The sequence below is a fragment of the Aotus nancymaae genome, unplaced genomic scaffold (genome assembly GCF_030222135.1).
Source record: "Aotus nancymaae isolate 86718 unplaced genomic scaffold, 86718_ANA_hifiasm-v0.15.2.pri h1tg000014l, whole genome shotgun sequence".
Taxonomy (NCBI): Eukaryota; Metazoa; Chordata; class Mammalia; order Primates; family Aotidae; genus Aotus; species Aotus nancymaae.
In genome coordinates, this window is record NW_026988425.1 from 87,771,457 (window position 1) to 87,796,886 (window position 25,430).

At 35.9% G+C, this 25,430-nt stretch overlaps 1 protein-coding gene across 1 annotated transcript in view; it reads left to right on the plus strand.

Moving 5' to 3' along the window:
* Positions 1-25,430, plus strand: part of ARSK (arylsulfatase family member K) — a 64,956-nt gene that overhangs the window by 32,428 nt on the left and 7,098 nt on the right. Inside the window, exons 4-6 of the mRNA XM_012477626.3 lie at positions 11,109-11,391; positions 15,145-15,316; positions 19,787-20,011. Coding sequence (XP_012333049.2) covers positions 11,109-11,391; positions 15,145-15,316; positions 19,787-20,011 — 680 coding nt within the window. The remainder of the gene's footprint in view (positions 1-11,108; positions 11,392-15,144; positions 15,317-19,786; positions 20,012-25,430) is intronic.

Consider the following 25,430-nt stretch of genomic DNA (forward strand, 5'->3'; position numbering starts at 1 on the left):
AAATATTTAATAAATTTAAAAATTGTTTAGCTGAGAATTAAACAGATGTTTTTGTTTATTTGTTTGTTTTTGAGATGGAGTCTCACTCTGTCACCAGGATGGAGTGCGATGGCATGATCTCGGCTCACTGCAACCTCCGCCTCCTGGGTTGAAGAAATTCTCCTGCCTCAGCTTCCTGAATAGCTGGGACTACAGGCACATGCCACCATGCCCAGCTAATTTTTGTATTTTTAGTAGAGACAGGGTTTCACCATGTTGGCCAGGATGGTCTTGATTGCTTGACCTAATGATCTGCCTATATATACATACAATATTATGAAGGAATTAAAACTGGTAGAAAGTATTTAATGGCCTTGGACAAATAAAATATATGAAATTCAATAATTTTTTTAAAAATTATAAAACTATGAACAACATCTTTTTAAAAAAATGTACACATATATTTCACGTACCAGATAAAAATGGGATACACCAAAATATTACAGTGGTTATCTCATTGCAGTAGAATTAGTAATTTAGGGGTTTTTTTTGCTAATGTTTTTTGTAAATTTTCTCTTTTTTTTTTTGAGGCAGAATCTTGCTCTGTCACCCAGGCTGGAGGGCAGTAGCACGATCTTGGCTCACTGCAACCTCCACCTCCTGCAGTCAAGGGATTCTCCTACTTCATCCTCCCAAGTAGCTGGGATTACAGGCATGTGCCGCCATGCCCAGTTAATTTTTGTATTTTTAGTAGATATGGAGTTTCACCAACCATGCTGGTCAGACTTGTCTCGAACTCTTGACCTCAAGTGATCCACCCACCTTGGCCTCCCAAAGTTCTGGGATAACAGGTGTGAGCCACTACACCCAGCATGTTTTCTGTAATTTCCTAATGAACTTAAAAAAAATTATTAGAGAAGGAGAACTGGAGGAAAGATTATAGAGATAATAAATTCCTTCAAAACTAACCAAGACATAATTTCTCATGACCTTCAAGAGACATCTAATTTTGACAATTTGAAGAGATTGAAGAATAGAATTTAGACTTTGTTTTAGGATTGGCCTAACTATAAACCTGAATGTGACTTGTCTCAAAGACAAAACACTTTAATTTTTATAATCAGACATTATAGAGGTTTGAATTCCTGTAGAATCACAACAGATACTATGTACCTATGTACAATTTTTCAAACTAATGAGCAGTTGTGGGTAATATAGGCCTCCCTGAGAAAGCTGAATATTGAGAAGTTGATTGAACATTTAGTTTATGAAATATCCATAAGTTTGAATTATTGAAAATTAGTTTCTTTAGTTACAAAAAAAATCTCCAATTGAAATTCTTATAATGTCTATTTGTACTCTGAGATCATGTGTAACCCCATATGACTAAAGTGAGTTTTTCTTAAAATTTTCACTATTATGCCCCATGCTTGCTTGCTTGCTTTCTTTTCTTTTTTTTTCTTTTTTTTTTTTTTGAGATGGAATTTTACTCTTCTTGGCCAGGCTGGAGTGCAGTGCACAGTTTCAGCTCACTATAACCTCTGCTTCTCAAGTAGCTGGGATTACAGGAATGCACCACTACACCCAGCTCATTTTGTGTTTTTAGTAGAGACGCAGTTTCTCCATGTTGGTCAGGCTGCTCTCAAACTCCCGACCTTAGGTGATTCACCCACCTCAGCCTCCCAGAGTGCTGGGATTACAGGTATGAGCCACCGCACCTGGCCTACTTTCTTTCTTATGTGTGAAAACTCTGGTTCGAATGTAGCCTTTGCTGGGAGTGGTAGCTCATACCTGTAATCCTAGCACTTTGGGAGGCTGAGGCGGGGGGATCACTTAAGGTCAGTACCATCACTGCCTGGTTGAGGTTGATCAGCCTGGCCAACATGGAGAAACCACACCTCTACTAAAAATACAAAAATTAGCCAGGTTTGGTGGCATGTGCCTGTAATCCCAGCTAGTCAGGAGGCTGAGGCAGGAGAATCACTTGAACCCAGGAGGCAGAGGTTTCAGTGAGCTGAGACTGCACCACTGCACTCCAGCCTGGATGACAGAAGTGAGACTGTATCTAAAAAAAAAAAAAAAAATCAGTCTTTTCAAACTCTGAAAGTATGGGTTGTATGGGTTTTATAAATCCATACAACCTTTTAGAGACTCTAAAATTGCCTTTTTCACTAGAGAAAATGGCAAACTCATTTTGGTGTAGTAGTATAAAGTTACTTGTAAGTATCAGTACTTGTAAGAAATGGAGGAGTGTGACAGCAAAACTGTCCCAGATGATACATAAACTTGCTGGGGCCCAGCATGGTGACTCACGACTGTAATCCCCGCACTTTGGGAGGCCAAGGCAGGTAGATCACCTGAGGTCAGGAGTTCAAGACTAGCCTGGCCAAAATGGTGAAATCATTTTTGTCTCTACTAAAAATACAAAAAAATCAGCTGGGTGTAGTGGCATGTGCCTATAATCCCAGCTACTCGGAAGGCTGAGACAGGAGAATCGCTTGTAGCTGGGAGGCGGAGGTTGCAGTGAGCCGAGATTGCACCATTGTACTCCAGCCTGGTCAAAAAGAGCAAAACTCCGTCTCAAGAAAAAAAAGTTGCTGGATCCCCCAAAGCTTAGCACTTTCTTTCTATCCTTAATCTGACCTTGTTTCTGTAAATTGATTTTTTTTTTAAGCAGTTTTGGATTAACTTTTTGGAGAATGTAACAACAAAAATACTGATTAACTTCAAAATGCAAAAATATGAACTTTTCTTCCTTTTTTGAATAAAAGCTTTGTGCTGACATTTCATTATACCTTTAACAAAAGGGTCAAAATTTCTAAGGTAGTTTTAGTATTAGAAACTACCCATCAAGATCCTTGGTTACCAGCTACTGAACCCTGGGCTAACTTGAACAAAAAATGAATTTTTTAAAAAACTTACCAGGTAACTGAGAATGAATAGCAGTGCTAAAGAGCTAGACTCAGAAAAAAGGAATCAGTTGTCTGGTAGTACACCAAAGTTATGCCGTAAAAACAGCTCGACCAGGACACTACTGGTTGTGGCACTCCTGCCATAATTAATCTCTAGCTAGCCCTGTCTTTGTAGCGTTCCCTCAAGATTTAGAATTTCAGTCCTAAGTATCAATTTGACCAAGCCTAGCTCAGTTGCCTACTCCCTAGATGCCTGGGGTCATGGAATGAGAGCTTATCACTCCATCATTCCTGCTTTGGCTTCTGGAATGGGAGACGGCATCACCCCACTGCTAAAAACCCACACAATAGGGAATTCCCCCCAAAAGCAGATGGTTTTGAACAAAAGGTGACATTCACCATGGCCATCTTAGAAGCACCATGCCCAATAACTCACTGAGCTAACTGGCAAAGGTTTAGTTATCTAACAGCTTTTAAATAATTCAGACATGACTATTATCCATGCCCACATTACCATGACAGTTGACTAATGTAAAATGTCAACTGTCTGAGTTGGGTTTCCTTAATTCAGAGTGACCTGGAGAATAATGACAGCTGTGATTTATCAGGTTCTTGCTAGTGAGACACTACATTAGGTTTAAGAGAGTATTTCCAGAAGAGTCCTAGGCTTTGTAAGTCATATACTTGGAAACATAGACTGAATGTTTAACATCATGTAGCAGGCAAAGGGAAATTTGACAGATTTATCAAAAAATTAATTATGACGCTAACAGCCCCAAAATTAGGTTTCTTCACAGTAAAATCATTTAAAATACTTATAAGCATGATAGACATAAGTGTATACTTTTCATGCCTTCTATTCTGAGACTTAAAGATTGACTGAGATTGGCACTTAGTACTCTCAAATAGTGATTATTTTCATTAAATTTTTTAGACTGGGACCAGGTGCGGTAGGTCATGCCTGTAACCCCAGCACTTTGGGAGGCCTACACGGGCAGATTACTTGAGTTCAGGAGTTCAAAACCAGCCTGACCAACATGGTGAAACCCTGTCTCTACTAAAAATACAAATTAGCTAGATGTAGTCGCAGATGCCTGTAGTCCCAGCTACAAGGGAGGCTGAGGCACAAGAATTGCTTAAACTGGGAGGTGGAAGTTGCAGTGAGCCAAGATCGCACTATTGCACTCCAGCCTAGGCGACAGAGAAAGACCCTGTCTCAGAAAAAAAAAAAATGTTTTTGATTGGGAGGATAGTCACTTGAGTCCACCTACGTAAGATTGGAGGTTGTGCTGGGTAGGGAAGACGTGATCATAATATAAGGATTTGCATGCAGTGAAAGGGGATTTTGATTACTACCAAAAACAGAAGCTGTAGTTACACTAGTCTCAAGTTGTAGAACTAGGGAGTAATTCCGAATCCAGCACAGCTTTTCCCTCAGTAGCAGGCATTAAAGGAACTTTATTCTAGTTCTCTGTTACCAACATGACTCATGACTTCTGCTTCTCTGCTCTGGGTCTTCTCAGCTATATCACTTCCAATCCTGACTTGGACCTGCCAGAACCTTTTTGGCTCAAGTTTCATCTCCTTTGTGACTCTTTCTCTACCTCATAGCTGCATCTTAAAAACCACCAGTTACTGGATTATTTTCTTTCTAAATTTAAATTCTGTAAATAGGGATAATAGGCCTAACTTATATTTCATGCAAGACTCCATCGTAAATGCTGACCATGGTAAGTGCTAGTGCTTAGGTCAGGTGCCCACACCCGGCCAGTCAACAGTCTAGAAAAGGAGTTAAATCCTACATAATGTGGCCAGCTAGGTCACTCCTTCAGCAAGAGCTACAGATATGGTGATGTATCAGCTGCAATGAGTGCTTAGCAAATTCTATTAACAACAGATTACCTGGGAATAACCCACTCACTCTGTTTTTTCAGATTTGATGGCATTTTGTTTGGGTTACATTTTCTGTTTAATATTGAAAAATAAAGGTTTACAAAAATTGTAAAAGTTATGATCAAGTTGGTATGTTAAATTACTTTAAAAGCATAAGAAAAATCATCCCCTTTTTGATGTAAAATGGTGAATGTGATCTAAACCATTGCTAGAGTCATAGCTGAGGTATTTTTTTACAGTTGTTTTTTCCATTAAGTAGCATTTGGCATTTATTTTTTAAAGTTTAATAGTAGGAGGGTTTATGTGTGAGGGGATATGATGTGCAAATACCAAGTTGTTAGCTTAGCAAGTCACATTAAGCACCTGCCTGGCCAATGTCTTGCATGTGGTATGTATTCATTGTTTCTTTAATTGAATAAAAAAGTTGCCTTTGTTTAAGCTCAGATTACAATAAACAGTCAAGGGCTATAGTCATTGTCACCTAGGAATTCAAAGTTGTAAATATGAGTGTTTCCACAATGATGAATTTACCAGCAGACTAGAAAATGGCTAGGTGAGATTTCACAAGATAAAATCCCTGAATACTCACCTCCACACACAGACATGCAAACAAAACTTTTCTTTGAAATATATTTACTATTATTATCATATAACCAATATAATTTGTGATGTAATTAATATTACTGTTTAGTAGAGAAAAATTGATGATTTTCATTATATTTACAAAGAAATTCATGAATAAGAAAAGATTAAGGGGCACCAGCTACTGTAATTTTACCAAAAAATGAAATGGTTGGAATTAATAAAACTAATAAATGTAAAAGCCTACATATATTGAGCATTTAAATAATATATATTGAAAAATGATGTTCCAACCTGCATTTGCCAGGGTAGATGTGATTCATTCAACTAAAACAGACTTTTGTTGTTGTTGTTTTGTTTTTCGTTTTGTTTTTGTTTTTTGCATTAAATGTTTATTGCTCATTGATCTTGAATCAGCTGTTAAGATTTTGGCTTAGCTAGGTTCACTTGCATTTCTATACTTGGCTGGCTGTTAGCTGATCAAAGCTGGCCTCAGCTAAAAGGAATGGGGCAGTTTGAATCTGCTCTGTCTCTCATCTTCCAGCAGGCTAGCCAAGGTATATTCTCAAGTTGAGGGCAGTGGTGCAGGAGCACAAGAGAAAACACACAGGTCTTTCAAGATGTAGCCTTAGAGGACAAATATGTTACTCAGTCTGTTGGTCAAAGCAAGTCACATGAGGTAGAGAAAGATGGGGAACCATTCCAATGTCACATGGCAAAAGGTATAGGTGAAAAGAAGGTGAATGATGGAGGCATTACTAAATCTACAGGTTACCTAACAGGTTAGAGATAGAAAAAAGGCAGACCCAGGCCTCTTGTTCCACCTCTACATAAATGCCTTTTACATCATTTCTAGAGAATACCAATTTGAAACAGATTGGTGTTTTTTTGAGTGATCATATGTAACGAAGATGGATGACAGCCTTGTAAATCCTTTTAAAAATCATGTGTGTCTCTCTCTAATTTGAGAGAAGAGCTTTTTTTTTTTTTTTTTTTTTTTAGAGATGAGGTCTCACTTTGTCACCTCGGCTGGAGTAAAGTAGCAGGCTCGTAGCTCACTGCAGCCACAAACTCTGGAGCATAAGTGATCCTCCCCGCTCAGCCTCCCAAGTAGCTAGGACCGTAGGCACATACTATCATGCTACCATGCCCAACTAAAATTTTTTTTTTTTGGAGAGACAAGATCTCACTATGTTGCCCTGGCTGGTCTCAAATTCATGGGCTCAAGTAATCTCCCACCTCAGCTTCCCAATGCCCTGGGATTACAGGTGTGAGCCACCACACCAAGTCCAGAAAAGAGCATTTAATGGGAATGAATATAGATTCCTTTTTCTCTTACAGAATTTATTAGGTAGATGCAGAAATTTGCAAGGGCATTTTTCAGAATCATCATTTTTCCAGTGTTTTATTTGTGAGACTTATCAGAAACACATTACCTGCTACAATCCCATCAACAACAATGAGAAAAAGAGACCACAGAACTCTAAGTCTGAGATATTTAGTCATGTTCAGTATACTTTTAAGAAGCTGAAGGTTTATGTTTAGGCTTCTACTTCATGTTGAAAGAAAACTGTCACGTTCTCATCATCAATTTTAATGTATAGTTTTTCAGATATAATTGTTACTATGTAAACTAATCCTTTGCTACCTGTAAACTGATTGTATCCAATGTTTTAGCAGTAGAATTTGGCACACTGGCGCAGAAAACCCACACAGTAATGGCAAATATACAAATTAATGTAGTAACTACTTGATAATGTATTAAGTAGTTTTAGTTTTCATTTGTATTAGTGAGAAGTTTCTTGTTAAAAATAACTAATTAAACTGCTGATTGTTGGATAGTATATTTGACTATCACCTGTTTTCTGGAATTGAACTAAGGTAGAATAATTCTATTTACAGGCTACTATGGAAGCTTCATTTTAATTACCCTGTCTAAAATTTGAGGATTTTTGCCGAAAAAAAGTTCTTAAACTGTGCATCTCAAAACTTAATATACATACAAATGACTTGGGCATCTTATTAAATGCCCTTTGTGATTCGGTGAATCTAGGATGGTGTATTAGTTTGTTCTCATGGTGCTGATAAAGACATACCCAAGACTGGGTAATTTATAAAGAAAAAGAGTTTTAATGGACTCACAGTTCCACATGACTTGGGAGGCCTCACAGTCATGGTGGAGGCCTCACAGTCTTGGTGGAAGGCAAAAGTCATGTTTTACCTGGTGGCAGGCAAGAGAGAATGAAAATCAAGCGAAAGGGGAAACCCTTTATAAAACCATCAGATTTCATGAGACTTGTTCACTACCATGAGAGCAGTATGGGGGAAACTGCCCCATTATGATGATTCTTCCCACGAGGTCCCTCCCATAACATGTGGGCATTATGGGAGCTCCCAGGAGCTGCTGATGCTGCTGGTCCATGGACCACACTTGAAATAGCAAGGATATAAAGAATTGGACCTCCAGTGGAGGTAGGACAAGGTGTAATTAATTATGAATGTCTTTATCAGAAATGTGTGATTATTATTTGTATCCCTTTGAGAAGAAAAGCCCGTCTTAGATTTCTATAAAGAGTTGAAGTAGACATTAGGCCACTTAAGAGGGGCATGATATAATGAAACATTGAAGCCTCTCTAAGTTTATAGAGAACAATCTTCTTTGAGATAGGTACACTCCAGACCTGAGCTCCTACCTGAGGATAGATTAGAGTGGTCTCTTTCACTGCACACTGTATGTTATGAGAGAATGAGAATGAAAAAGGTAAATAACATCTTACTATTATTATGACAATAGTTTTGACCTCATGGGCTCACTGAGAGTGTCTGTTGAATCCTCAGAGCTCCTGTACTACACTTTGAGAAATGCCGACATAGAGGAAACTATACATTGTATAGCTGTGCCTATATTGTGAGCAACAGGGTAAATTTATATTGAGAACAGCCATGGAATCATAACGTATCTGAGTCACAGTTAGTTTTGGATCCTCCTCATTGATACAAGTCCTTTTCAATTGTCCTGATTGAAACCATACTCTTGGTATTCTGGACAAAATACATAGAAATGGAATGGAAATAAATTGGCTCAAAATATCCCCAGTGGTTAAGTAAATAGAAAACTTATATTTGAAAGAAGTTATAGCAATTACTGGTGGGGGGAAAGACAACATTTAGAACAATGAGACAAAGAAATAGGTCTGAGCATATGACTGAAAGATATGATTTCCAGGTGCAACAGTTTAGCCTGAGTAAGAGACCATCACTCTTGTAAGAAGGGGCTGGATACATTGGTTAGTAGAGAGAATTATAATGTCAAAAGAGTTATCTTATTATTATTGTAGTTGTAATCAATTATGAAGTTGCATATTTCTCATTCCATGTTTTACTCATTGGACTTAGTGACTGGAAGATACCTTGGGCCAGAAGGAGGGACTCTCTGGACTAAGAATTGCAGCTCCTGTAGCAGCCTACTGATTAGGCACCATCTACTGCTCTTATTGTGCTTAATGATGGCCCAGGAAGGGTGGGCTGGTCCAGGGAGTAGTGAAAGTAGACTGCAGAGTCATTGATTATAATTATTAATATTTTTTGAATACATTAAAAAGTGCTAATTGATTTTAAAGTACTGCAGTATATTCATCTACCAAATACATCACTTTATACTCTTGTTCTTCCTCACTAAGTTGCAAAGAAATACATTGTTATTTTACACTTTAGGCACAGTGAACATGGGTCAACTAATCAAAGAAGTGAAAAACTTTGGGAAAGGAACCTCTTATCTTTAACTATAATCTTGTCTCTGCTGCCTTAGCAATGCTTGAAATCATTTGTTATAACTCTACTTACATACCAGCAGTCTTGGGAATCATGTCAAACCCATACTTATGAAAAGACAAGAAAGGATACCACTAAGATAAGAGAGAAAATCACATATTATTTAGTTAGAGGACAAAAATAAAGCCAAGTTTGAAATCTGGCCATAATGATCAGAGTAGGCCAAAATTAACTCGATTCAAGCTATTTTATCCTTAAGGGGACCTTGGTTAAAACAATCTCAGGAACACAGACAATTTTAAAAAATAGGGAGAGGGCATAAATTTATTACCGGAAAGGGTAAATGATGTCACACTTAATCACTGCTGTGGCAAAAGATGCAAGCTGGGTTCAATATAGCCATCTTTCAAGGCTAGAAAATCTTTCCTTGAGCTGGTCTAGACCCACTCACGGTCTAGACTACATCGTAAAGTCCACTGGTTAGGTCGGTTAGCACAATCAGGGCAATAGTCCTACCTGAGTTAATCCGAACAGTGGCAACTAATTAGGCTGTATTAAAAGCTTGCTTATTGTAATAGTTTCTCAGCCACATTTTCTCATGTAATACTCTGACTGCAAAGAAAGCACTTTGGTTCCTAAACATTCTATATAAATCTCAGTATCCTATTCCTCCATCTTTCAAAATCTGAGTTCTACCAAACATACTGCTGGTGTTATAACCCCCTAAAATGCCACTTCTGCAACAATACTAATAGTCATATATAGTAAGATTTTAACTATGATTTAAGCAAAAGACAAGAAGCCAATGTGAGATTGTTTTGATAGTGTGATGAATACAAAACTTTCTATTTTAGGGTTTCCCATCTGTTAGAATTAATTGGAATCTGTTAGATAGATGTAATTTTGCAGAAATTATGCTTTCCATTATTTTTATCAAAATATATTGAATACCTACAAAGAAAAATGAATTTTTATTATAGCTATTTAAATTTCTTTACCTGCATTCAGAAGGCAGGGTATAAAATTTTTCTATTTTAACTTATATATGGGTTGTTAGTCATGTTGCATGGATTGCGATTTCTCTTAAGTGGAGTATTATGTTTTAATATAAAATATTTTTTATTTGTGAGTTGGTATCTGGATTTTAAAAACACTTTTGTCAATTGATAGAGCACTTCAGAGGTACTTATCTCAACTGAAACTTAAAAAGCAAACATCATAGAAATGCCCAGGACTGCTTTCTAAACAATTATGTCAGCTACATATACTTAGACCTGGATTGAGAAAAATCAATAAGTCTGATAAAATAGACTAGAGATTTAGGAAAAGTGAATTGTTTGTTTTCTGAGAAAGTGGATTAATTGGATCTTTTAACTTGTAAATCAGTAATAAAGAAAATATCTCTGGTTTATAATGGATATGAAATCTGTATCACTATTAGCTTAGATAGGTCAGATTATGGTTAAAATTTTTCTTTTAAGAAGAAACAGTAGAGCTGGAAATGATTTAAAAACTGAAACTTCAGCAACACATGAAATATACATGGTAGGTAGATTTTTTAAAATATAAATATTTAGCAATAAAAATAAATTATAATAGGTTTGGTTAGGAATAATATCTTCTAAGAGAAAAAAAGAAAATGCTAGAAAATTCAGTAAATAAGGAGAAATACTAGAGGTCTGAAACATTTTGTTTAACTAAATATCTTGCTGTAAGAAAAGATAACCCTTCTACATAATCTCTCATAGTTTTTAAGAACACGTAAGTGAATATTTGATTCTTGGCTTTTTTTCTAGTTTTTAATTTGTAATGCTCAATAACTTTCTTTTTGAGATCTAATATAGTTATTCTGAACATTTACAAGATTGAGTCTAAAAATTTTTTGCCATGTTGTTTTCTTAGTGTATGCTTAGTACGTTTTTAAAACTTTTTAATATACCTAACGATATACCTGTCTTTTTGCTCCCTCAGTAATCGTGTAGAAGCATGGACAAGAGATGTTGCTTTCTTACTCAGACAAGAAGGGAGGCCCATGGTTAATCTTATCCCTAATAGGACTAAAGTGAGAGTAATGGAAAAGGATTGGGAGAATACAGACAAAGCAATGAATTGGTTAAGAAAAGAAGCAATTAATTATACTGAACCATTTGTTCTTTACTTGGGATTAAATTTACCACACCCTTACCCTTCACCATCTTCTGGAGAAAATTTTGGATCTTCAACATTTCACACATCTCTTTATTGGCTTGAAAAAGTAAGTAGCTACATTGTGTGGGCTCAAAGTAGATTTATATATGTAGCTTATTGGTATTTACCCATTGTTTCGTTTATTATCACTTTTAAAGAAAAATTTGAAAATTGTATATTCAAACTTGACCAATACCTGGTTCAGTAAAAGTAAAGGGACAATTTTAAAGAAATAACATAAGTGTTAAAAGTCAGAAACCTACTTCTGGATTGAATACATTTGCCAAGGATATGTCTATAAAACGAGAAACTAAAAGGCATTCTCTTAGAAATGTAGGCTGTCCTCACTTTGCCCTGTACCAGATTGTGAAAATGACCATGCAAGCTGAAACCATATAAAACAACCTTCATAAATGGTAAAAATGACCATTTTCTGGAACCTTTAAAAATATTTGTCAAAATATTTAAATTGTTAAATATTTTAAAAATATTTTAACCAATATTTTTGGTTAAAAATGGAAAAAAAAACTGATATTTATGTAGTACACTATAATGAAAACACTAGAAACATTGAGAAATAAAGTGAGGATTTTTTTGGTTAAAAAAAAACTTACCAATAGATTGTAGAGTGCTTGTCTTCTCGTCATAAAACTTACGATACAGAGAAAGCATCTTCTCTAAGACTTGGCAAACTGTCATTATTTCCTTCTAAATTTGGATTACTTTCCAACATTTTAATTTTTGCACTTTCAATATAATGATATATCTCCAAGTTCCTTTAATGTGAAAATTTTTACCAATGTCACTTTCTGTGGGACATCTTTATCCTTCACAACCTTCCTCATTTATGGTAGTAAGTGTGCCTTCACTAAGTTCCTCTGGCTACATATCTAGTGTCTCTGGAATGACAGCAGTGTCAGCATTCCCAGGTCAGCTATTTCTTCTATAACTTCATTTAAATTTGATTTGAATTTCACTTCTAGCCTTGTCACTTTTCCTTTTTTTACTACATGTTCATCTTTGTTGACTTCTTTTCATTACTTCTTTTTATAAAGTGTCACATGAATTTATCACTAGGATGCAGGTACATGCTTTCTTGTCTGTACATGTACCAGATAGCTAATCACTGACATACTTTAAAAGAAACAATATAATTAGTCACAGAATGCCATGCATATCTGTTGTATACTCAGTGATTTATACTAAAAAGCTAGCAGCAGATCAGTGTGAAAATTTGGACTTTTTGCAATTATTCACAGTCAACATACATGGGAACTAAAGTTTACCAGGTTAACTTTGTTAGGGGACTGATATTATTTAACAAAACTGTGATAACTGAAATTCATGCTTATCAAACAACTTGATGCATGGTCTACCTGTATTTTGAAATGTGTAGTCTTAAATCAATTTTAAGTTACTTTAAAAACTAATCAGTTAATTCAACTAAAAAGCTTCTGCACAGCAAAATAATAATAATCAGCAGCAGAGTAAACAACCCACAGAGTATGAGAAAATCTTCACAATCTATACATCTGACAAAGGACTGATATCCAGAACCTACAAGGAACTCAAACAGATTAGCAAGCAAAAAAAATCCCATCAAAAAGTGGGCTAACATGAATAGGGCCAAGTGCTGTGGCTCATGCCTGTAATCCCAGCACTTTGGAAGACTGAGACGGGTGAATCACCTGAGGTCAGGAGTTCGAGACCAGCCTGACTGACACAGTGAAACCCCATCTCTACTAAAAATACAAAAATTAGCTGGACATGGTGGTGTGCACCTGTAATCCCAGCTACTCAGGAGGCTGAGGCAGGTGAATTGTTTGAACCCGGGGCAGGTGAATTGTTTGAACCCGGGAGGCGGATGTTGCAGTGAGCTGAGATCACACCATTGTACTGCACTCCAGCCTGGGCAATAAGAGCAAAACTCCATCTCAAAAAAAAAAAAAAAGGCATGAATAGACAATTCTCAAAAGATATACAAATGGCCAACAAATATATGAGAAAATGCTCAAAATCACTTTGATCAGGGAAATGCAAATCAGAACCACAATGTGATTCCACCTTATTCCTACAACAATGGCCATAATCAAAAAAAATTTTTTTTAAAATAGATATTGGGGGAGATGTGGGATGTGGTGAAAAGGAAACAATTTTACACTGCTGGTGGGAATGTAAACTGGTACAACCACTATGGAAAACAGAGTGAAGATTCCTTAGCTAAAGTAGAGCTACCATCTGATCCAGCAATCCCACTATGTGGTATCTACTCAGAGGAAAATAAATCATTATATGAAAAAGATACTTGCACATGCATGTTTATAGCAGCACAATTCACAATTGCAAAAATATGGAACCAGCCCAAATGCCAGTCAACCAGTGGATACAGAAATTGTGGTATATATACCATGAAATACTACTCAACCATAAAAAGGAATGAAATAATACCATTTACAGCAACCTGGATGGAATTGGAGACCATTATTCTAAGGGAATTGACTCAGGAATGGAAAATCAAACATCATATGTTCTCACTCATAAGTGAGAGCTAAGCTATAAGGACTCAGAGGCATGAGAATGATACAGTGGACTTTGGGACTGTTCAGGGGGAAGGTGGGTGGAGGTGAGGGATAAAAGACTACACATTGGGTACAGTGTATACTGCTTGGATGATGGGTACACCAAAATTTCAGAAATCACCTTAAAGAATTTATTTGTGCAACTAAGCACCACCTTGTCCCCAAAAACCTATGGAAATAAAAAATAAAGAATTTTTAAAAACTAATCAGAAACACTATTTAGTCCGTCCCATTTTAAAGAAAATAATGTCACTGTTTTAGATACTTTATATCTTCTTTAAAAGTTCTAAGTGGCTTCATCTTCAAAATTTTGTGTGGAGTTAGTACTAGCCAAATGAAATTAGTTAAATTATTTTCAACCAAATACTAAATAAATGTTTGACCTTTTTGAAAGTTACATGACTAAAATATATATATGAATTAAAGATCTAGTCCTAATTGTTTTTTACCAACGCTGTAAGTAAGCATTTATGTGTATTAAAAAGTCATATTTGTTTTTTACAAGTGCTTGACTACCTCACTAGGTATTGGCATTTTTACTAGAGAATTATTGGAGAAAAAGAGTCCTATAGTCTTACATTGTTGATTCTGAAGTTTTGGTCACATGACTATATATTAAAGTGCTTGGATACTTTTCTGGACTAGTATATACTGTCTAATATAGCTCATGTTTTTCATTGGCCTGTATAATTTTTAAAAATCTTACCACTATCTCATGACATATGTATAGATATTGATATATACCTTTTGTTGTTATGGGAGTATTAACAATTTGTTCCTAATTTATGTATTGATTTACTATTTTATTTACATGTTTTCAGACATTTTTTTTTTTTTTTTGAGATGAAGTCACACTCTGTCACCCAGACTGGAGTGCAGTGGCATGATCTCAGCTCACTGCAACCTTGGCCTCCCAGGTTCAAGCGATTCTCCTGCCTCAGCCTCCCAAGTAGCTGGGACTACAGGTGCCTGCTACCACGCCTGGCTAATTTTTGCATTTTTAGTAGAAATGAGATTTCGTCATATTGGCCAGGCTGGTCTGGAACTCCTGAGCTTGTGATCCTCCCACCTCAGCCTCCCAAAGTGCTGGGATTACAGGTGTGAGGCACCGCGTCCCACCCAGACATTCTTTTCTACTCTTCTAAGTAATTTCACATTGTTGATTTCACCATACATACTAATTGGAGGAAAGAAACAGTACTATTTTGCTAGCATAACTATGTTTTTCCTCCCCTTTTTAGGTGTCTCATGATGACATCAAAATTCCAAAGTGGTTGCCTTTGTCAGAAATGCACCCTGTAGATTATTACTCTTCTTATACGAAAAACTGCACTGGAAGATTTACAGAAAAAGAAATAAAAAATCTTAGAGCATTTTACTATGCTATGTGTGCTGAGACAGATGCCATGCTTGGTAGGTGGTATAATTAATAAGCAATTACATCAAGAAAAAGTATAATATTTTTCCAACAATCAGTGATCATGCTGTTTGGTGACTTGCATGAACAGCCTCAGATATTTCTTACAAGAGTTGCTTGTAACTGTAGGAATCTTGACACTTATCAAAACTGGATAACTTGCATTATTGAGAGAATGAAAAGCTCTTTATATCTTAATTATTCATAAATTCTCAGATTCATAAATGCTCAGATTTACTCATACATAAAGAAAGGGTCACTAAAGGCTATCATCTACTTGAAATGTTTTACTGTCCTTAAAAAGGAATTAGTTTTCAGCCAAACACAGGTACATGTGTGATGGGTAACTGTAAGGCAGCTTAGTTTCCTAGAGATGAGAAAGTTTACTTGTAGAATTCTGTGACTCCCCCAAACTTATAATAACTTCTCCCTAGTCCCTTTAGAGCACGGTTTAACTAAAGTTTCTCCATGTATATTCTGGTCCAGAATCATATTGAATTTTTTTCCCTTATTCAAGCTCAAGACCCAACTCAAAACTAAACCTGCCTCCATCATATGACTCTCAAGAATGTTTTGCCTGTTCACTTATAGAGCTATGGAAGTTTCCAGTTCATGTGTGTAAAAACTTTGGTTTAAAAATCTGTTTTATAACAAAAGTTATTTTCATAAAGTAATGTCACTCATTTTGCTGCATTTAGGAATGAAGCATAATTATACTAGTGAAGTTACAGGTAGCACCTCTTCTGTACAGAGTAAACTTTGGGAGTGACAAGTGAATGGTTTTTGTTCAAAAAAATTCATTGGGTAAAAATAGAAAAGTATACAGCAAGAAGCAAAAAGGCCATATGGACAAATTATAATATAGCAAATATAAAAATGTATTGGCCAGGGGTGGTGGCTCATGCCTGTAATCCCAGAACTTTGGGAGATCAAGGCAGGTAGATCACCTGAGGTCAGGAGTTTGAGACCAGCCTGGCCAACATGGCAAAACCCTATCTCTACTAAAAATACAAAAATTAGCCAGGTATGTTGGTGTGCATCTGTGATCCTAGCTACTTGGGAGGCTAGGCAGGAGAATTGCTTGAACCCAGGAGGCGGAGGTTTCAGTGAGCCGAGATTGCACCACTGCATTCCAGCCTGGGTGACAGAACAAGACTACATCTCAAAAAAAAAAAAAGTATTTAAGGACTCATAAGGACTTTCCAAGTACTCAATGCAAATAAGATTTTAAGTAATTTTCTTCAATCTTACACCTGTATATCTGTCAAATTGTCTTTCATTGATATTCTCTGATGTTAGAGAATGTTCTCCCATTTGCACACTAGAAATTGCATTTGAAAGTTTATAGCCATTCATTCTTCTATCTACTAAAATGAAAGAATGTTGCTGTAGGGAGTGTGGGAATATTACTCTCGAAGCCTCTTCAGAGAAGAAAAAAATGTGGCAACTTGCTTACTTCAAGTTACAAAGTTTATGGAATATATTGTATCTTAATTTTTAAATGTACACTCCTCTTGTCACCAAATAGTATTTAATACTGTTCATTGGGTTTGTGAACAAACATTTAGTACCTACTAGTTGTCAGGCACTATGTTGGCACTGGGGGTATAGAGTATGTTGAATACTATTAAGAAATCACCGATTAATTAAAGACATTCTAGGCTTTTCCCACCTCAGGGTCTTATATTTTCTGTTCCATCTGCCTGGAACACCCTTCACTTTGCTTTCTACATGACTGGCTTATTCTGTCATTAGCTCTCAGCTCAGTTGTTACCTCCTCAGGGATGTCTTTCCCTACCACTGTAACTCAGTGTGCCAGCTCCATCATTCTGCTTACTTTATATCTTGTCGTGTTGTTTACATAGTGGTACTAATTATTTCATCTGTTTACCATCTGTCTCCCTTGAAGAACACAAGCTTCATGAGGGCAGAGACATTCTTTTATTTTTAAGTTCCAGAGTACATGTGCAGGATGTGCAGGTTTGTTACACAAGTAAACGTGTGCCATGGTGATTTGCTGAACCTATCAACCCGTCACTTAGGTATTAAGCCCTGCATGCATTAGCTATTTTTCCTAATGCTCTTCCTTCCCCAACAGGCCCTAGTGTGTGATGTTCCCCTCCCTGTGTCCATGTGTTCTCATTGTTCAGCTCCCACTTATAAATGAGAACATGCAGTGTTTGCTTTGTGTTAGTTTGCTGAAGATAACAGCTTCCAGCTCTATCCATGTCCCTGCAAAGGACCTGATCTTATTCCTGTTTATGACTGCATAGTATTTCATGGTGTATATGTACCACATTTTCTTTATCCAGTCTATTGTCGATGGGCATTTGGATTGGTTCCATGTCTTTGCTATTGTGAATAGTGCTGCAGTGAATACTTGTGTGCATGTATCTTTGTAATAGAATGATTTATATCCCTTTGGGTATATACCCAGTAATGGGATTTCTTGATCAAATGGCATTTCTGGTTCTAAATTTTTGAGGAATTGCCACAAAATTTTTGAGGAATTGCCACTGTCTTCCACAATGGCTGAACTAGTTTACATTCCCACCAACAGTGTAAAAGCATTCCTGTTTCTCCACAACCTCTCCAACATCTGTTGTTTCTTAACTTAATAATTGTCATTCTGACTGGCATGAGATGGTGTCTCATTGTGGTTTTGATTTACATTTCTCTAATGATCAGTGATGTTGAGCTTTTTAAAAATATGTTTGTTGGCCCCATGAATGTCTTCTTTTGAGAAGTTCCATCCATGTCTTTTGCCCACTTTTAAATGGGGTTGTTTGGTTTTTTCTTGTACGTTTGTTTAAGTTCCTTGTAGCTCATGGACATTAAACCTTTGTCAGATGGATAGATTGCAAAAATTTTCTCCCATTCTGTAGGTTGCCTGTTCACTCTGATGATAGTTTCTTTTGCTGCGCAGAAGCTCTTTCATTTAATTAGATTCCGTTTGTCAATTTTTGCTTCTGTTGCAATTGCTTTTGGCGATTTTGTCACGAAATCTTTGCCTGTGCGTATGTCCTGAATGGTATTGCCTAGATTTTCTTCTAGGGGTTTTTGTAGTTTTGAGTTTTACATTTAAGTCTTTAATCCTTCTTATTCAACATTGCATCCTTGGTGCTTAGCATTGTATCCATAGTGCTTGACACATAGTAAGCACTGGGTAAACAATTATTGAATGAGCATACATGCTAAGAATTACAATATGTCATTGTAACTACAGTAATATACAAGTTGTAGGCATCCTGAAGAACAGAGTGATTTACTGCACCTAGAAGAGCAGGGAATGATGCTTTGCCAGAGAGATAATGCATGTTTGAGCTGGCTCATAAAGGAAGAATGAAAATTTGTCAAGTAGACTGTGGGAGAAAGGGCATTCACCATAGATGGCAAAGTATATGCAGAGGCAAGAAAGTGTAAACTAATGTGGTGTGTATTTAGGGGGTGCTGAGCAGGTTAGGATTGCTGAAAAGTAAAGGTCTAGCAGGTAGCCGAGGGTGCTAAGTGTGGAGAGTGGACAGGGGCCTTGCTTGTTATGCTAAAGAATTCAACAATGGGCAGCTATGAAAAAGTTGTAAGCAGGGATATGACACAATTGAGTGATTAGGTAATTTAGAAAGAGACCAGAATAGTACAAGGAGAGGAAAGAGTAGTGACAAGACCAATTAGGAAGTAATTCCAGTTGTCTAGTTGAAAAATCAAGAGGGTCTCAACTCTGTGAATAACTTTATAGAGCAGTGAGTGTCAATCCTGACTACACCTCAGAATCTGTAGATTTTTAAATTAATATAGACTCTTCTACTCAGAAGTAGGAACTGCCAAAATAGGGATGACTCCTCTGGCCTGTGCTTTCTTGTGATTCTCTTAATTACAGTAGGAGAAAGTTTGAGAACACTGGTTAGGAACTGGTCAGAGGAATTTTACTGTCCCGTTAGTCCCTATCCAAGAAGATGCTAAATCAAACTTGTATACCATCTGTCCTGCTTCCAGCCCTTCTTCAAAGGTTGAATTTCCATAATCCTCAGCCAACTTTATGAGCATGATCTAGTGATTGCTTAGAGATTTGGGAGAAAAAGCAGCAGAGAAGAGGAGTTCTGACTGCTCTTACCACTTCTTGCTGCACAGAAACTGTGGGTTAGAGGTGATGTCAGTGTTTTTATCAAGATTTTTCCCCTGTTCTCTGATAGAAACATAGAAAGCAAACCAGCATGATCTACAGATGAACAGCTTTGAGCAAGAGTTACCAAGGGTATTATATTTTCTTCTTCCTCCCTAGTCAGTTGAGGAGCACCGTAGACAGACCCTGTCAACTTGAGACTTAACTTGAGAACAGTAGCTAATATTCAGATGTTAAGAAGCATAGTGACAAACTCTTACAGGGTAGAGTTCTTATAAACTTAATGTGAGAGAATAAAACATAAACTGAAAGCTACTTAATAGGTTTATCTTGATTTCTATTGTAGGTGAAATTATTTTGGCCCTTCATGAGTTAGATCTTCTTCAGAAAACTATTGTCATATACTCCTCCGACCATGGAGAGCTGGCCATGGAACATCGGCAGTTTTATAAAATGAGCATGTACGAAGCTAGTGCTCATGTTCCACTTTTGATGATGGGACCGGGAATTAAAGCCAACCTGCAAGTATCAAATGTGGTTTCTCTTGTGGATATTTACCCTACCATGCTTGGTAAGTAATGCAGTTCTGTAACGATTTATTTGTCATAATGCTGAAGAATGCAACTGAAGATGTCAGTTAGTCTTTCAGTTAGTAGTCAGAGCCCCTGCTGACTTGTTTATAACCCTGAGCAACTCATTTAACTGTGAGTCCAACTGTACTCTGAAGAATGAAGAGATTGCTTTTCATGTTCCTGTGGCCTTCACTTATTATAGTCATTTTCCCTTCAAAAGATTTGTATTCAGGGTGTGACTATAAGCCATGTAGGACATTCAGGTTCATAACTTTATAGATATGATTTGTACATCATTTGATTCTCTACCACCACCTCCCTAAAATGTAAGCATTTTCTTTCTGAACTATTCTATCCACTTTGAAACTAGTATAAACATATTCCTCTTCAGACTCTTTAGACAGTTCTGTACTATTTGCTTTACTAGCTTCTTAACATCTACAAGCATAGCCATATGTCTAGAAAAGCAACATATGGATAAGGGTAGTTAGCAGTTTTTGTTGAAGATACTAGAATTATGACATAATCAAATTTGAAGGAAATCATAGAGAACTAACTGCTAGTTTCTGTCTCATTTAGCAGAATACTTTAAGTTCATTAGCATTTAAACACTAGTTTCTCTGTTCTAAGACACCGTCAACTGCAAAAAGTCCCATCAATTCATGAATTTTGGTGTAAGAAAAAAATAACACAAGATACATTCTCTAATTTCAGAAATGTTAAAATGTGAAAGAAAGATGCATCTTAAAGTTAAAGAAATCAGAGTTCTTTTTACCCCCTTCCTTCTGCCACAAGTTCTTCCCTTCATTTAACTAAATTTGTTTAGAGTTCATTTACACCCGGGTCCTTTCCTTTTCTCTTTTATTTCACATCCCTTCTCATATAATTGAACATACTTCTTTCCAGTTTCTTGAATTTTTAATCTCTTCTGTTTCTTAGTCATCATCTGCTGGTTTCCCTTTATCTCTAAATAATGTTCACACTCAGCCATATCTTGGCCACTTTTTCATTCCATTAGTTTTAATCCGATCACTATTACTTTTCCTCATTTCTGTGTTTTTTAAAGAAGTTTATATATAATTATGTATATGTGTGTCTCTGTTATTAGCATCTTTAGAGTTTTATCAATATATGCCTACATTCTTTACACTTTCCTTCCTTTATTTTTCCTCATGTAGAACTCTTACTACCCTCCCCATTCCCCAAAAAAAAATCTTCCTTGGGTCATCTTTGCTTGACTTTTTAGCCTCATTCTGTTTTCTGGGGGAATAGTAACCAGAACTGCAAAAAAGTATTGTAAAAGATTATGGAAAGCTGGGGTGACTTTCTCCATTTTTCCCCTCAATGTATTTCATAGTGATAGTTGGCATTTTATCTATTTGACTCTAGCAGCTAAATAGTTTAATATCGTTAGGGAGTTGTTTACAACGAGCCCTATTCAATTCTTAGACTTTCTGTCATCATATATGTTAATTAAAATGCACAGTTTAAATCATTTCTCTTTAAACATTATTTTATATTTGCCCACAATGCAAATTTTGTACTCTACAATTTCAAGAAGATACCATTATTCTTGACATCATAAAAGTTAAAGGTCATCTGCAAACTAGCAGATTTTATAATGTATTTAACAGGTCACATAAGAAAATGCTAAATAAAATTTGTTAGAATGGGGAAATTCTCATGCATTTACCTAGAAGGGCACCTACCTATCACTGCCTAATTCATGTTACTTGCTAATAAGAATTTCTCTAGCTAAGACAATACTGTCCCAGAAACTTCTCTACATTCTGTCCCAACTATTCTGGGAATGATATAAATTCCCTGCAACTGTAGGTTTTTTTCCCTGCAATTTGTCAATTATTATAATTTTCTAAAACTATAGTTTTATATAGATTTTTATTTTTCATAAGATCCTTGGTAATAGACTCCTTCTAAGTCACATTTCCCTGAAGAATATATTTTATTAACAGCGTTTAGATTATGTGTTGACTAGTAAAGGAACTAAAGTAAAAAATAAATCTCCCTAATTCTAAACTGTAAAATTAACATCTTCATGGCTTAGCACGGTTTATAATGTGTTTCACAATAAATATTTTTATTATCAGAAGGAAGAAAGCTGTATTTAAATGATTTTTTTACTTGGGGAAGAGCAAGTGGAGGAGAATACCTATGGATGGGTCTTTATATAAAACACTGAAACATTCTGTTAACCAGATGGTAACCAGTGATAAGGTAGAAAGAGAAAGATGCAATAAGAAAGAGCCTTATACTGGAGCCAGGAGACAACACTGTAACACAATTATTTACTTAAACTAATCTTTTTCTAAATTATAAAGGCTTAATATTCACAGAGCTCTTATAAATCTGTAAGAAAAAGAGGAATACCTTATTATCAGATTGATCAAAAAAATAAGCAATTCACAACAGAAAATAGACACAAATGGCCAATATATTTTTAAAGAGTCAAAGTCAGTGGTCATAAAAATATTAAAACAGGAAAATGTTTTTCTTTCACATATAAAGTTTGCAAAGGTTAAGGAGAGTTAGAAAATCTTACATTAGAAATAGTCCTTCTCATATACTGCTACTGGGAATATAAACTGATACAAATGTTCTGTAGGCAAATGTGGCATTACGTTTCAAATTTCTTAGAAATGTGCATACGTTTTGACCTAGAAATCCTAATTTTAGGAAATAACCTGTAGATATACACATATGTTTATCTCCATGGATATTTATTATCATATGAAGAAGTAGAAACAATAGGAATATCTAGTAGTAATGGATTGGATAAAAAATAGTCAATTCTAATGCAAATCAAAACCACAATGAGATACCATCTCACAATAGTCAGAATAGCAATTATTAAAAAGTCAAAAAATGACAGATGCTGGTGTGACTGCAGAGAAAGGAGAATACTTATACACTAGGAGAACACTTACACACTGTTGGTGGGAGTGTAAATTAGTTCAGCCAATGTGGGAAGCAGTTTGAAGATTTCTCAAAGAACTTAAAACAGAGCTACCATTGGACCCAGCAATCCCATTACTGGGGCTATACCAAAAAAATATAAATCATTCTACCAAAAAGACATGCACTTGCAGCACTATTCACAATAGTAAAGGCACGGAATCAAACTAGGTGCCCATCAGTGGTGAACTGAATAAAGAAAATGTGGCACATATACACCATGGAATACTACAAAGCCATAAAAAAATGAATGGCAGCAACATGAATGGAGCTGGAGGCCATTATCCTAAGCAAATTAACACAATAACAGAAAACCAAATCCCAGATGTTCTCACTTATAAGTGGGAACTAAACATTGGTTACTCATGGACATAAAAACAGCAACAAGAAGCACCGGGGACTACTAGAAGGGAGACGGAAGGAGGGAGGGGGCCAGAGGTTGAAAAACTGTTGGGCACGATGCTCAGTACCTGGGTGATGCAATCACTCCCACCCCAAACCTCAGCATCAAGTAATATACCCAGAGAACAAACCTGCACATGTACCCACTGAATCTGAAACGCTGAAAAAAAATAATCAATTAATTTTAAAAAGTGAAATATGTGAAAATTGCCCCCATGTATTAAAAAGAAAATGAAGGCTTTAAAATTGTACAAATTGATTTTTTGTTTTGTTTGCTTTTTATATATTGTATCCATCTGATTTACTGTCTAAATTAGCACGTTTTTAGAGTACTATTAACAATTACACCAGCATTAACAGGCAGATACTGAGGCTGTTCCTTTTTTAGCAGCCTTAGGAGCCAAGAAAGCAAAGATAATTCTGATGGTCTACGTTTAATCTGATGGATCATTCAACCTTTTAAGATAAAATTCCTCAGTGCTGGAAGAGTTTAAAGCTACTCTATTAGTAATTAACTCTAAAATTAGAACTGTGAGACAGTATATTCTACTTTACCTCTGCTTAATAAACAAACTTATACACATTTTGATAAACATCTGCAAAGGACTTATTTTGTTCTAACCATTTAGAAGCTTAAAATAGATATAAGCCAGTATCTATTCTTAGAGCTCTCAAAGTCCTTTCTTTATTAGCTTAGCTGTAGCTGTATTATTTTGTATGAATCCTATTTACACACACAGAGGAGAATCTTATAAAGAAAAATTATATAAAGAGAAAAATTTGTTTTGAAATTGATTTTTCAAGGATAAACTTTGCTCATAGTATATTTGAGTTTTAAAATACTTGAGTCTTCTGGAACTAAAAGTGAAATTAAAATCCTGAAATGTCTGTTAAACAGAAATAAACACTTCTGGTATCAAAAAAAAAAAAAAAATCTTAAGCCAAAACCTCAAGTGATACTTCCTCCTCCCTTCCATTCTATGGACCTTAGAAATGTATAAAAGATGGTTATCCAGAAAACCATCAATAGAAAGCTATTCAATAGGAAAAACCAAATGGGATTCCTGTTTTAATAAACCTACCTTTCAAGAGTCTGTTGAAATTTAAGATGCTACAATGCTTTATTTAAAAGTTTGGATTTACAAGTCATTTTTAGAAGGTATTTTAAGAGTGGTTTTTTAAAATAAAATATTTTATGATAAAGCAGGAAGAATATGCTTAGTTTATTTGTGCTTATGGGTCAGATAAACTAATTCTATCACTAGAATGATATGATACATTATCATTTCCTAATAGCAGCAGAAACATGACATTTATGAATAGGGATTCTTTATAATATTAATAATAAAGTTGATATTATTATTTCTGGGATTATTACTTAAAAATTACTTCCCAAAATATTTTCTTCTCTAATACTTAGTACCAGCATTCTCTAGCTCAGTGAGTACTAAAAGTGTCTCATTTTGTAGTTAAAATTGTTTTGAACTTATTTTCATGTGAATTGTTTTCTAATAGTCTTTCTGTAAAACACCTGCTTTTCTCCACTTTAAAGATAAGTCTAGATTTTTTTAATTTTGAGAATGTAATTATATATAAATGCAGTTGTAGTTAAAAGACTATTTCATTGCTAGTGATTTAAATCGCACAACCCTTCTTGTTACAGGATCTTAGTGGAAGCCTGGGGGTTGGCAGGTGTTTTGCATAGATTCTTATGTTTTTATTGGCTGAGAAATACTATGAAGTTGACTAACTCCAGTAAAGCAAGTCTTATGGTATAGCATTAAACAGTACAGAGATTATAAGGTCATACTGACTAAGTTCAAACCCCTCTTCACTCGTTCCCAACTGCGTGACCTTGGACAGTTACTCAACATGTCTGGTCTTCAATTTTCTCATCTATAAAAAGGGGGATAGGCCAGGCATGGTGACTCACACCTGTACTCCCAGTACTTTGGGAGGTCAAGAGTTCAATACCAGCCTGGCCAACATGGTGAAACCTGTCTCTCTACAAAAATCAGCTGAGTGTGGTATATTATCCCAGCT